Below are 13,797 nucleotides of genomic sequence, written 5' to 3'. Positions count from 1 at the left end.
AGACACCTGGTAATGAACTAATCATTTGATTCAGGTGTGTAGACCCAGGGTGAGATCTAAAACCTGCAGGACACCGGCCCTCGAGGCCTGGAGCTGGCCAAGTTATGAAGCTAACTATTCTCAAGGCTAATGTAACAAGTTCTTCAAATGATTTCGTTTCATCCGTAGATACCAACTCATCTCTCAGGTGCTTACAGCGTGATAGAATGTGCTTCAGAAGAGTCCAAAATGTTGCTGATTTAGATGTTCTGTCATGGCATAGGAGGATTCTGGATTCAGGAGCAGATGGTGCAGTGAAAATGTTTATTTACAAACTACAGAGAAATACATATGGGCTTGGATTAAGTGGGCTGCTTAGAGCAGGGCGATATGGCCAAAAATATGTATCGCGACATATATTTGAAAATTTGCAATAACAATATAACTGACAATATAATTGATGCGAGACAAAATACAACTCCACAACTTTACTAGTGCAAAGAACCCATCCATTTATTTTCACTTAAACAAGCAGCTGTTTTTCATGTGTATTAAGGCTATATAAACATTTAACAGTGCAAATGCAAATTCCTTGCTGAAGTTTAACCAAAGGGCATTTCCAGTAGAAATGGGCTGACATATCCTGAGCATAACCATGTGTAATATCCACTGAAGTTAAAAAGAGGTGCTTTGCAACATTAAACTGCTGTGTGCAGTACGTATTTTTCAGACCATAAGCTGCAGGGGATTATAAGGCACATTAAGCGAAACAAAGCAGTCAGATAAATCAAACTTTATTAAACTCATTCTTCTTGCTTCCTCCACTTCTCTACCATTGATTCATTAATGTTGAATTCTCTGGCAGCGGCTCTATTCCCATGTTGTTGCAGTATATTAATGACTAACCTCGTATTGTGGATGGATTATCTCAGTTGTTCTCCTGACTGAAGTTTGGTCCGTTTACAGCAGGGGTGTCAAACTCAAATACACAGTGGGCCAAAATTCAAAACTGGAACAAAGTCGCGGGCTAACGTTAATATTTATTGAAATATATTTATTCCTCCAGATATAAGAATGAATCTTTTCTTATGGACTCAAACACGTTTTGCTGAAAAACTGAATATGGAACAAGCAAAGCTTAATACTAAACAATATATATATTAGCTGTATAATACCAGTAGGCCAGCTCTGATAGTAATTTGGTATGGCTTCGCGGGCCAAATGTAATTAGGTTGCGGGCCAAATTTGGCCCGCGGGCCAGAGTTTGACACCTATGGTTTACAGCAGGGGTGTCAAACTCCAGGCCTCGAGGGCCGGTGTCCTGCAGGTTTTAGAGCTCACACTGGGTCAACACACCTGAATCAAATGATCAGTTGATTACCAGGCCTCTGGAGAACTTCAAGAGATGTTGAGGAGGTCATTTAGCCATTTGAATCAGCTGTGTTGGATCAAGGACACATTTAAAACCTGCAGGACACCGGCCCTCGAGGTCTGGAGTTCGACACCTGTGGTTTACAGCATCCTGCCATGCGATTGCATTTGTCTCTAACCATCAGGAACCCTCACGTTAACTTTTATCGAGTGGAAAAGTGTTAGTGTTCGTCCTCCAGCTTCACTGTGTTTATGCTAACATAGCTGTGTCGCTAGTGATCACGTAGCACATCATTATATACCAGCTAGCCCAACTTCAGTAACCCTACAAACGTCACTGCTGTTTAGTTTTCTGTCTTCATTTATGTTGGAAGTGACAGCAGAGCTGTACGTTTGAATTTGTTCAGAAATCTCTCAGTCAGAACATGCTATATCATGCTTAGGCACTAGCAAAACCAGTGAGCTACCTTCCGCTAACTTCCTGCTAACTTCCTGTTAACTTCTAAGTCCGTTAAATATAATAAATTCTGTTTTCATGGATGCCTGGATGTTAAACTTCATAGTTACACCTGGTAAAGCAGCAACACTGATCGTTTTATTAAAGATGAAAGAATTTAGACCGTTTTTAACTCTCAGTGATGTCGCAGTGTTCGTTTGACTTTGGGTCCTGAAGGACGGAGTTTAGGACCCAGATTACTCCCAGATTTACGAGCACCTTAGTCCGAAAAATATGGCAATAACGACGGCCGCTTGTATGTTCTACAAAAAAATGGTGCTTTGTTGTGTATCTGACGGACAAACACCAAACCAGTTCCACACCACTGAAGTTGCAGCATTTTTACAAACCAATTCTGGTTCATGTGTTTCACTCAACGATCCGCTTTCCCCCTTCTCATTCTCTATCGCCACCATGTGGGTATGAAAACAAAGGCACTGCGCATGCGCACTTTACCCATATTCTATCGCGATATTTTATTTTTTTATCGTTGCCCAACATTATACCGGTATTACCATGAACAATATAATGTGGCACAGCCATAGGTGGGCTGGTAGGAATGCTGCGGAGGGAGGAGAGAATGGGTTAGCCAGAGTCTAGAGTGAGATGTACACTTACAGAGAGAGTCGAAACCATCCTACCGGGCGATGTGGTGACAAGAAGCAGGTAGTAAGCGACGTAACAGGCGTGTCTTTTCCTCTGTAGAGCTAACACTCCTGCTGTTTTACTTCTGTACTCCTGTGCATACGTCAAGGATGTCAGAATCACATTTTACAGCATCCATGTTATATGTGAGATACTTTAGTCCCAGCAAAGTAGTGTACTGTTGTTGTTTGCTCCATTGCAACAAAACATGCAATGATATTATACTGAATTGCACCAGTTTTTAGGACGTCTATCTTTTACTTTCTGTGGGTTTTTCACTGCTTCTCTGCGATCGGATGAATTGTGCACACTATTTGCTCTTCCACAGCTTTATTTTTTAGTCTTTGAATGTTCCCATCACTTCTGTGATGACAAAAGTCATGATTATGCCATAGTCAGTCTATTTATATAGACCAAAGGCTCATCAGCAGATCCAAACCGACAGAAAGGCCACGGTTTCCTAAGAATAGAGCACTTACCAGTTATTCACATTGAAATGTCCTGTAACGTAGACACCGTTATCATGGTTTTGTTAACCTTAAAGAACAAAACTATGTGCCTGTTTAAATATTTATGGTCTGTATATACATTAATAATATTTACCATTAAAGGCAGTTTACTTTATACCTAGATCATCGATCACAGTGCATCGATCGGCTTCCTGCTTTACTTCCTCATTGATGACTGAGATGCTGCAATTAGTCCTCCAAAATATTAAGCAGGGTGCACGCCATCCCATCAGTTTCCATACTCCTGACATAGAGTGAGATTTCCTGAAGCCTTGCTATTTATAGCTGCAGGAGGCAGCTTCTAGCTTCTCCCTGGAGGAAGCTGTCCTTGTTTTTGTCTTCATCAAAAAACCTTAAAATCTAAAAATACAGACACCAGGTTCTTTGTTGGGCTTCTCTTTGTGGTTTGCTGTGGCTTTGCATCTGCTCTGCATCCCTGACCATCAATGTCACCAACATGTGTTCAATGATCAGCCAGTTCACCTCTGAGGGACTTTGGTCTATTCAAACTGGCTGAGATGCTGTGGCTTAAAAAGGCGGTTCAGACTTGAAAACCCTCCGATGGGCTGAATTATAACTCTAATAAGAATAAATAGCTACATTTACAACCTGCATGTTGTGTTTACTTGTGTTGTCTGTGTCTAATATGAACATTTTGTTGATGATCTGAAACATTCAAATGTAACATTTTTGGATTCATTCCTGTGGAGCTCAGTTCGGCACTCCCAGTCAGCGAGCCATGGCATGCATGTATGTGTATGTGGAGACATGCGTCTGTATGTTCGCATGCATGTATTTATACATACATGTATGCATGTGCTTGTATGTTTGTATGGGTGTATCCGTATGTTTGCAGGTGCATGTATAACTTGTACATATCGTTCTTGTGTAAATGTAAATTTGTCTGTGATTGTGTAAATACTTCACACACATGGAGAAATGTCAAACAGCCTTTCATTGTTCTTGTAACAGTGACAATAAAAGCTATTCTATTCTATTCTATTCTATTGCTCTGTCATGCATTCTTGCATCTCTTGCCTGCAAGCACACTTTGCAGAGTGCACTCTGTAGTTTATTTTACATAATAGTTAATACAGTACTTGTATTTAAGTGTATTTCGGTTTAGTTTTTTACATCTCATAGCACTGCAAACACTTATAAAGCATAAAGTTTACTGAGAACCGATTAGTAATTAGGGATGGGTACCGGTGTCCGGTGCCATGATGGCACCGGTTCTGACATAAACAGTGGTAACCAGACTGAAAGGCAGCGCACATTTCGGTGCTTTATTTCTGTGCTTTTTTTTTCCTGAGCTGTGATACACTTTAGATTCTAGCCAATCATTTTACGTTTCCGAGGATAGTAGGCGGGCCCAGGTACGTACGTTCTTTTAGAGCAGAGCTACAGATTAAAAATGCCCAAGGCGAAGCGGTCAAAGTCTGGCTGTACTTCACAGCAGAAGATGCAAACTCAGCAGCAACAAGTGCTTTAAGCTGATACTGTGATACTGTCAAAGGAGGTAACACCTCGAATCTGATGACACACCTGGCGACGCATAGCATTTTTTTTAAAAGCCGAGAAATGCGCCGTATTTGATAGCTTGCTGCGAGACCTCACACCGTGCACATCTACTGCGGGTGTGGTGCCTGTTATCGGACCCGGAGTTAGCAACATCCCCAAGAACCTGAAGAGGAGAGTCCTGGCCCCTAGCCCTGTCAGTGTAGCAGAAATGATGAGGATGATGATGATGCAGCAGCAGCCGTTTTTCTCTGCCTGAGTAGCTTAATGTTGTTCGTGTGTAATTTACGTTGAGTAGGCTAACCACGTTATTACATTAATGCATGTAAGGTGAACTAGCAAACATCATCATAGCTACATGCGGCTGTCTTCTTGTTTGATGGCAGATACTCCCTTCACCCTGGCCAAAAAGGCTAAAATGACCAAAGAAAAAGTGGGAAACAGCTAAACATGAGAGGTTTTTGGACAAAGTTTGTGTTTTTTCCATTGTTTAAGCACTGCTTCCAGCCAAGAGTGATACCATATATGCCCCATAGCTGCAGAAAAGGCTAACATTGTTATCTTTTTACAAAAAAACAGATGAACATGAGAGGTTTTTGGACCAATTTTGTGTTCTCCATTCGTTAAGCACCGGTTTGAGCACCGTTTAAGCACCGGCACCGTTTCAAAAGTAACGGTTTGGCACCGGTATCGAATAAAACCTAAACGATACCCATCCCTATTAGTAATAAGAGCCTTCTTGTAGTTCCACTAAACTGCACGATAAATCATAGAAGTAATTCAGACAGGGAATTTTACAGTGGGGCAAAAAAGTATTTAGTCAGCCACCGATTGTGCAAGTTCCCCCACCTAAAATGATGACAGAGGTCAGTAATTTGCACCAGAGGTACACGTCAACTGTGAGAGACAGAATGTGAAAAAAAAATCCATGAATTCACATGGTAGGATTTGTAAAGAATGTAAGTAATGGTAATGGTAAATGGTAAATGCACTGGTTCTTATACAGCACTCTTCTACCCTCCCTAAGCACTAAACCAGTTCCAGAGCATCTAATAAAAGCACTGGCAGCAACAGGGGCCAGTATCCCGCCCAAGGTGACTTTGGCACGCAGACTGGAGCAGCCGGGGATCGAACTACCGACTGACGTCCTGAGCCACAGTCGCCTCTTTTCCAGTAGAACATAACTGCCTCAGCTCTACTTGACTCTGTTTCTCAGTTACAGTTGAGCACCACCTCAGTGTGGGTGGGGCTGTTACAGCAACACAACCTGAAAGTCCCGTGACGCAAACACAACAAGCGATGACATCCCGGTGATGGAACATCTGCACCCCGTCACTGGACTTCCTGTGTAGCCGTTTCCCTCGTTGCCAGGCAGGTTTGAGTCTTGAAGGGCTCGCTCTCATAACTGATCCAGTGATGTCACTTCCTGGCCATCAGTGGCATGTATCTGGGACACAAACTGGGCTTGGAACTGGGTGAGAGATGAAACTCTGAGAAGCTCTTCAGACGACGCTGACCTGCATGACTGAGGACCTGCACAGACTTGCTGCCTCGCTCTTTGTGAGGAACGTCCTTCAGGAGTATGAAAGGGAAACTAGCAGTTTATTGAAACCAGCTCCGCTTCAACCTCAGATGCACACAAAGTAGACTCGTTCCCCAAGAGTTTGCACTTTGGATCCCAGGTATCGAACCAGCAACCCTCTGATTAGCAGATGAGCCAGTCGGGCTACAGCTACCCTACGTGTGTGTGTGTGTTGCCTTTTCATTCACATAATCCATCTTATCTCTAATGAAAAAGCCAAATGAAATCCTCAGATTTGCCCCTCAGGTTCCCACAGTGTTCAGGTCACACCAGGCCACAGTCCCACATTTGAGCCACGACTGTGGGTCACACAGAGGACAGAGCATGTCCTTTAGCCTTCTTTGTTTTTGGATTGTGTGCCACAGAGTCTCACTGAACATGATTTTGGCACGTTTGCTGAGATTGTTTGAAAAACAAGCTAAAGAACACGTCCACGATGTCACAGCAGCTGTGGGCCTCGATGGAGCCCACGTTTGTCCTGGAGGCGTCCTCTGTGGAGTGAGGCCGGCTCACATGGTTCAGTCTGAACAGGGTGAAGCTCCAGCTTTGACCTGATTAACTTCCAGTAGTGGAAAAGCAGCTGTAGCTGCATTTTTCATCACTATTAATGGGATGCTGCTGGGACCTGCTGTTAGTGGGAGCTCAAAGCCTGAGGCCATCATTAAGATCTGTGTGGGTCTGTGTGGGTCTGTGTGTGTGTGTGGGTCTGTGTGTGTGTGGGACACTCACTGAGTAGTAGTCCACTGACCGACCCAAACACGGTGACTTCATATCACAGGAAATATTCAGCTCAGGCTTCTGTCTGACGCTTTGCTGTCTCACATTTAAATCACAAAGGTTGTTTCTACAAACACCCACTCATCTATCGTCCTCTTACACACCGGTCACAGACCCACTGCTGAACTCACAATATCATTTATTTTCCTTGTGTTTGATTGGTGGTACAGTTGTTTTATTTTGTGTGTTTGTTACACAGGAAAGCTGTTATTGATCAGTTTGAGAGTAAAACAGAAACTGTGAGTGTAAATGTGGAGATTACAGTCGTTTCATGCTGTAACCTACAAAATGCTTTGTGCAGACGAGTCCGTGAAATCAATCAATCATCGTGATTTCTTTAGCTCATGAACACCGTGTGGGGTCAGTGTTAACAACATGGTGCAGAAAGGAAACACAAGCGTGGAGTCGGTGGTGCAAACGGTGGCTCGTGCATCAATCAGCTCCAGCTGTGATGCATCTCTTTGATTAGTGGGAGCAGCAAACTCCATCCAGACAGCTTCCTTTCTTTTTTTCACTTGACTAATCAATCAGCGCACAGCTCCGTTTAGCACACACGCCATCTTTAACGGCGGCGTGGAGTCTGTGCCCTGTTCCTCCCACACACGAGTGTTCGTTCATGTTCGGCCTTTGTGTCTGAGCGTTTCCTCTCGGTGTGTCTGTAACGAGGAAGCCACGGGCAGGTCGCACACAAACGTATGGCTGCCGAGTGTGCGAGTGTGGCAACGTGTGGCAACTATTCTGGTTTGCCAGCGACGTTTCCAGATAAACACTGGTGGCAGCTGCTGCCATGGCAACACCATTGTGCTCCCTCCCTCCCTCGCTCGTCTCCCCTCCCTCTCCCCAACCACTCCTCTCTCTCATGCTCCGCCGGCTCAGAGAGCGAGGACCAGAGAGGAGAGAGGTCAGCTCGATTCAGAGGACAGAAAGAAGAAAGGAATAACCCGGAGTGGACGGGGACAGGATGAGCGAGGACAGCCACTCCCACTACAGGCTGGACCCCAGCGATCGGCTCAACGGGCTGGGACAGAGGAGGAAGAGACCCAAGAAGGTAAACGAATAGATGGAGAGCCACGTGGTGCAAAGTGTGTAAGGATGGAGCACCCCACCCTGCAAAAAGAGAAAGGAGGTGGGGTTAGGTGAGGTTTGTTTATGTGCAGACGAGCGTCCACATGATGTTAGGAGCACCGAACCATCTCTCACCCCGTCGTCTCCTGTGGAGTGTGTGGCTGCTCCCCCACAGCAGCTGTATCCTCTCTCATATCCTCCGTCTCCTGGTGTTGTGTTGCTCCACAGTGAGTCGTAGTAGGAGGCTCACATGCTGTCAGGGTGGGTCCCTGCTCGCTCTTTGTGCGCCTGTCGTTGGGGGTTTTGCTGTTTGCAGCTATCAGGAGGTTTGTGTTGTAGCCTGATGTGAGAAGTGTTGTTATTATCATCATTTTTAACATTTCTGCACCGCTACAATAAACAGACACACACCCATCAGCCTGTTTACAGATCTATACGCCCATAAAGACGTGAAACACACATTGCACAAATCTACTATAACGTGTTCATATGTGTTATAAAATAAAGAGGTAAAGTATTAGCTGTTCAGGTTGATTCATAAATATGACCTCAGCACGTGAAATCCTTCTGCTGACATCCCTAAAAGCTCGTCAGACCAACGAAGCCGTACAACACAAATAACCAGACCAAACCAGGGTTGTGCGTCTGTTGTTGAGAACATTGTCAGTAAACCACAGTGACGTCCTACAGAGGACTCGTGTTGTCATTATTTTTGTGTATGTCGTGTGAGCTGAGAGCTGTAACCAAAGGTAGTGAGCGCGTCGGCCTTTAACGTCGCGGCTGGTTGTGCGATCATGTCGCCGCTGAACACGTGAGAGTTTGTCTCAGGGATCTTTACATTTGAAGTCAGGTGAACATCCAGTGAACTAACAGAACATTCAGGAGCAGTTTACTCTCATGAATGTCAGACAAACTGAGGTTTGTGTGTCAGTTAGATTCTTTAAGTCATTAAAGTGTCTCTGTTAGGAAAAGCATCTGTTTCCTCCACTTCTGCAGAACTGCGTGACCCATAGCATCATTGCAGGAAGTATCCTGTGACAATGAGTGACTGCACATCATCATTATCAACACATAAACCTGTGGTCTGGACCTGCAGTTCTTATTTTTACTGTCTGGTTTTGTGTAAAGCAGCACTTCTATAAGCACCTGTGAAGCACACAGTCATAGTCGAGTAATGAAGCGATCCATATGTGAAACATATTCCACGTCTACAGGATAGTGGAGGTTACATGGGTCAACCTGGCAAACTGTACCAGCACATGTGATCACACTGATAGCAGAACACAGGTATGTGAGTCTCTACGACGAGGTCAGAAACCAGTAACAAATGTTTCATGTGATTCGTTTTTCTCCAGTTTGTCTGCAGTGAACCTTAAATACTCACTGAACCAGCTGTTTCCTGATGTGGTGACGTGTGTCGGTGATGAAGCCAACACTCTGTCCAGTGTTGGGCAAGTTACTTGAAAACAGTAATCAGTAACTAATTACTTCCCAAAAAAAGTAATCCTGTTACTTTACTGATTACTTATTTTCAAAAGTAATTAATTACTTAGTTACTTAGTTACTTTTTAAAAACACGATTTCCAACCTGAGTAGGTGATAAAGTGATAGATCTTTCAGCCCAATTCTACTTTTTCTGCATAATCATCATACAAAATGTAATCAAATGGAAAAGTCTCTTTTTAAAACTTGTTTTATTAGTTTTAATCTTTTAACTTTATGCATCAAGCAAACATTTAATTATATGCAACATTCTCTGACTGGAAGAAATTAGTTTAACATTTAAACCTATTTTCTGTACATTCCAGCACATAAAATAAAATATTTTGTGTGTTTACACTCAGTCTTTCAAATAGATGCAAGTAAAACACAGCAGAAAATAAATAAAGTCAAAGACTCAGCGGTCCTGTTGCTCTATTTTCACCTGTAAAGCAGGAGTGGGTAGGCGGAGGTTTACCCTGGTGCAGGTGTGCCGCGGTCAGTGGAAGAATCCGTGAGTTTCTCTGTGAGTTTCCCATTACGTCGTAGCTACTCGGTGCTTGTTTGGAAGTTTAGGGTTTTTTTCCCTGTAAAAAGAAGTTTTCTTCCCACGCACAGCGGACACTAATGTTTTTGTCACTTTTTATGGAATCAAACTCAAAGTAAGGTCAGTACTTCCACGCTTTAAACGCTGCACGCTCATACTCTCTCTGCACTCGATATGTGATCCACTGTTGATCTGCACACAGCTGTTGTCACTAACGTCGCACTCGCTTACGTCACTGTCGTGAGACATTCTCGCAAAAAAATCACGGTTTTAGTAACGCAGTAACGCAGCGTTCCTACGGGAAAGTAACGGTAATCGAATTACTGTTTTTGCAATAGTAATCCCTTACTTTACTCGTTACTTCAAAAAAGTAATCGGATTACGCGTTACTGGAGCGCTGTTCTCCTCTGTAACAAAGCAGTGATAAAGGAATAGATGCTGATTTTATTAACTTGTGTCTTTGTGCTGCTGGATTCAGTCTGAAGCAGGCAGCAGTGCTGAACCTACCAGTGTAAATGTGATGGTGGAAGCAGAGGCCAGCACTTGGCAGTGCTAAACACAATAAAAGACTCACAAGTTCCTGCTCAAAGGTCAGCTGCCTTCAGATCAATCATTAACCTGCAGCAGGTTGTGGCCTGATGTGTTTGTAAAAGTTTCACTTTCAGGAGGAGAAGATTTAAACGAGTCACACAAATGTGAACTACAAAGTCTGTGACACACAATTTATGCAAACTGCATGAAATCTGACCTGAAGAAATCCAGTCTTCTGCCTGTTGTGGTTGTGACAGCTGCTCGTAGGAGAGTTTGTTTGTAGGAGGTGGAGATGTTCTCAGATCAAGTGCGTAATCGTCTCTTTGTGTAGACGCTAAAAGTTGTGAGCCAAAACTCTCTGCTCTGAAACTCTTCACTCAGTCCTCACGCTGAGAGTTTAGAGGCTGAACTTCTTGTTCCTCCATAACACTTTTCATGAAACAGCAGAAATGAGCTTGTGTTTCTCAGCAGTGCGCACACAGAGAACCGATCCTCTCTGCTCAGTCTGAACAAATCAAAGTGAAACGTCAGTAAAAACACAGCTGCTGATCAAACTGTGTCAGATTAATGCCTCAATGTTTCACTGTGAGGTTAAAAAATACATAAAAATGATTTAAAGAAGTAGGAGGCAGATTTTCACAATAAGAGCACTTTGTTTTTAATTCAGTTAATGTCAAACTGTCATCAACACCTCTGTGTTGTCTCCGTCTCTGAGCAGATTCAGGCATTACTCAAATAATAAAGGCTTTTTTTCACTATTATACTTTTCATTAGTCTCCAGGTTGATGATTATAAACAGAATTATTAAAGTTTTTATCATTTCAGGCTGAAAATCAACATGAATTTGGTTCTAATCAAAGAAGCTCCTTTAATGTGTGTCATTAAAATCCTCACACAGACTTAAAAAGGCGACATTAACATTAAAATAAATGAAAGAAGCTTCAGCTGAGAGCTTCATGCAGTCATCAGCAGCAGCTCATAGCAGTCACAGCTCTTTATTACGCAGCTTTGCAGGAATTAAAGTGGCTGAAGTGTCAGAGTTTGTGTGAGAAGCTGCTTCATGGACAGCTGTACACACGTCTTTATTATTTCTTCATAAATCAAACACACAGGTTTGTCTGCAGATAATTTAAAGTGTGTCGTTGTGCAGTTAAAGCTGTTTGTGTGACACCCTGACCTCCTGTGAATGAAACAGCCAATCAGATCCATCAGAGAGAGAGCAGGAAGTGTTGTGTGTTTGTGACAGAACAAGGAAACAGTGATGATGATGAACATACAGGTCCTCTGATGTTTCCTGTTACAGTAACGCTTGTTCATCTGTTGCTCTCCTACACTTTCCTATAAATAAAGGAGAAAAAGTCCATTTAGTTTCATTTCCTACAGCTCAGAGTTACACTTCACATTCCTGCTGTCACATCAAAAAGCTTCACTTTGGTCCAACATCTACATGTTAACATGAAACACAGACAGACTCAGAACATCTGGAACATCTGCACTTTGACCCAAACTGTTATAGCAGGATATTTTCTGCATATTTCTTATGTTGGACCTGTTTGAACTGTAAACGACCTGTAATCATCTGTAAATGGTGTGAGACACACTGAGGCCACCTACAGGGCAGCTGGGGAACAGCAGGGATCTGAAATCATACGAGACGTTAGTGAGAAGTTAGAACAAACGGACTTAAGATGGCTCGAAGTGATCAAAGTTGATCTAAAACAGAAGATAAATCCACTGATTCTTTGTAAAGTTCATCTGCTGCTCACATGAATCCATGAAAGATTTATTTCACTGAATGTTTCTTCAAAGCTCATTTCAACCTGTTGAAGTCATGAATGAAAGTGCAGACTGAGAGTGGATCACATGATGTTTGAGGTGTGTCATGTGACATGTTCAGTATTGTCACACATGTCTAGATTGTCCCTGATATCATAACTGCTCAAACACTGATGATTATATTTGAAGAATTATTCCTGATGGCAGCAAAGTTTGAATGGAGCTCTCTGTCTGTGCTGATTTGTCGCCCTCTGGAGGTCAAAGCACAAACCTACAGGGCAGCTGGGGAACAGCAGGGATCTGAAATCATACGAGATGTTAGTGAGAAGTTAGAACAAACGGACTTAAGATGGCTCGAAGTGATCAAAGTTGATCTAAAACAGAAGATAAATTCAAAGCAGCATCAGATGAATGTTACCATTTCCAGTTACGGTGCCCTTCATCTAATATGGAAATGTGTTGTTTTTTTTTTTGCCGTGTTGTTGTTCTTCCTATTGTGTTTAGGCCAGAGATGCTCTTCAAACAGCTGACAGACATGACCACATTACAAGAACATGGTGTGAGTCCGATTTGATATTCCAGTCAACGCTGAGAGACCTTAACCAGGAAGTCAGAGGTCAGCTGATGCTGCGAGCAGGAAGTGAACCAAGGGAAAGGTCCACTCTACTCAATCTCAAAGAAAATATGCTGGTATTTGTTGATGTTGATGGTACAATAAAAATATATAATATAATAAATAATAAAATATCATGTGATGATGAGATGTGTTGTTGGTGTTTGTATTTTCTGTAAATGTCTTTTTTAATGTAAATGCTTTGTTCCAGACGGACAGGGAATCAGTTGCTGTACGATGACATCATCTTGATGTTGACGAGGAGGGCGAGAAAAACTAGTTTTGTCCTGCAGATGGCGATCTTGCACCGTGTTCAGAGAGCCGACACTTTGATGGTGCTGCTCTACTCAGCTTACTTTAGCCTGGGTTGGACTCTATATGAGCAGCTTCCACTCTGGTTTCACTCTTAAACACACTTGTTTGATTTCACTTGTAAAAGTTGAAGAATAAATATTTTATTACAAAATTATTTGTTGATGCATTTTTTTAGGGTCAAATATCTTGTTTGATTTGAGGAATGAACTGTTAGGGTGGAAAAAGTGAATCAGGTTAAAATAGTGGTGCTTTATATCAGTGAAGATGTATAATGTAATTTAAAATGTTGATGATGGGTTGTAGTGGGCTTGTACTTACAAAACTGCCTCATTTTATTGGAACGATCCACAGTTGCATCCATTCACGGATGACATCTGACATCATTTGACATCTGGTCTGAACACGTTTGTACACAAGATGCCTCAGTTCTGGATGTTTCCACAGACTCCTCTGTGCACCTAAAGGAAAGGTCAAAGGTCAGCAGCACATGTAGTTGGGACAATTCTTCAGTCGCACAAACTACACAATGATTTTCCTCCAATGACGACTTTTCACTTGCAGAAATGGTCCTGTGTGATTTCCAGGCTGTGATAT

General features: G+C 42.7%; 2 protein-coding genes across 5 annotated transcripts in view; one reads left to right on the top strand and one right to left on the bottom strand.

Moving 5' to 3' along the window:
* The window catches only part of LOC309702389 (uncharacterized protein), a 29,060-nt gene extending 15,653 nt beyond the window's left edge, over window positions 1–13,407 (top strand). Inside the window, exons 1-3 of one of the 2 annotated variants that reach the window (XM_082527106.1) lie at window positions 6,837–7,925; window positions 12,780–12,965; window positions 13,100–13,407. In XM_082527106.1, the coding sequence (XP_082383232.1) occupies window positions 7,839–7,925; window positions 12,780–12,965; window positions 13,100–13,129 (303 nt within the window). In that variant the 5' untranslated portion in view covers window positions 6,837–7,838 and the 3' untranslated portion in view covers window positions 13,130–13,407. Of the gene's footprint in view, window positions 1–6,836; window positions 7,926–12,779; window positions 12,966–13,099 lie in introns of those variants that run through there. The other variant, XM_082527105.1, reaches the window with a different exon arrangement.
* Window positions 1–13,797, bottom strand: part of LOC309702223 (protein NLRC3-like) — a 95,992-nt gene that overhangs the window by 44,472 nt on the left and 37,723 nt on the right. The gene's annotated exons all lie outside the window — the stretch shown is intronic.

This window comes from Aulonocara stuartgranti (assembly GCF_965226115.1).
Source record: "Aulonocara stuartgranti genome assembly, chromosome: 3".
NCBI classification, from domain to species: Eukaryota; Metazoa; Chordata; class Actinopteri; order Cichliformes; family Cichlidae; genus Aulonocara; species Aulonocara stuartgranti.
Note: the sequence above shows the minus strand (reverse complement) of the source record. Positions and strands in the feature narration are given on the sequence as shown.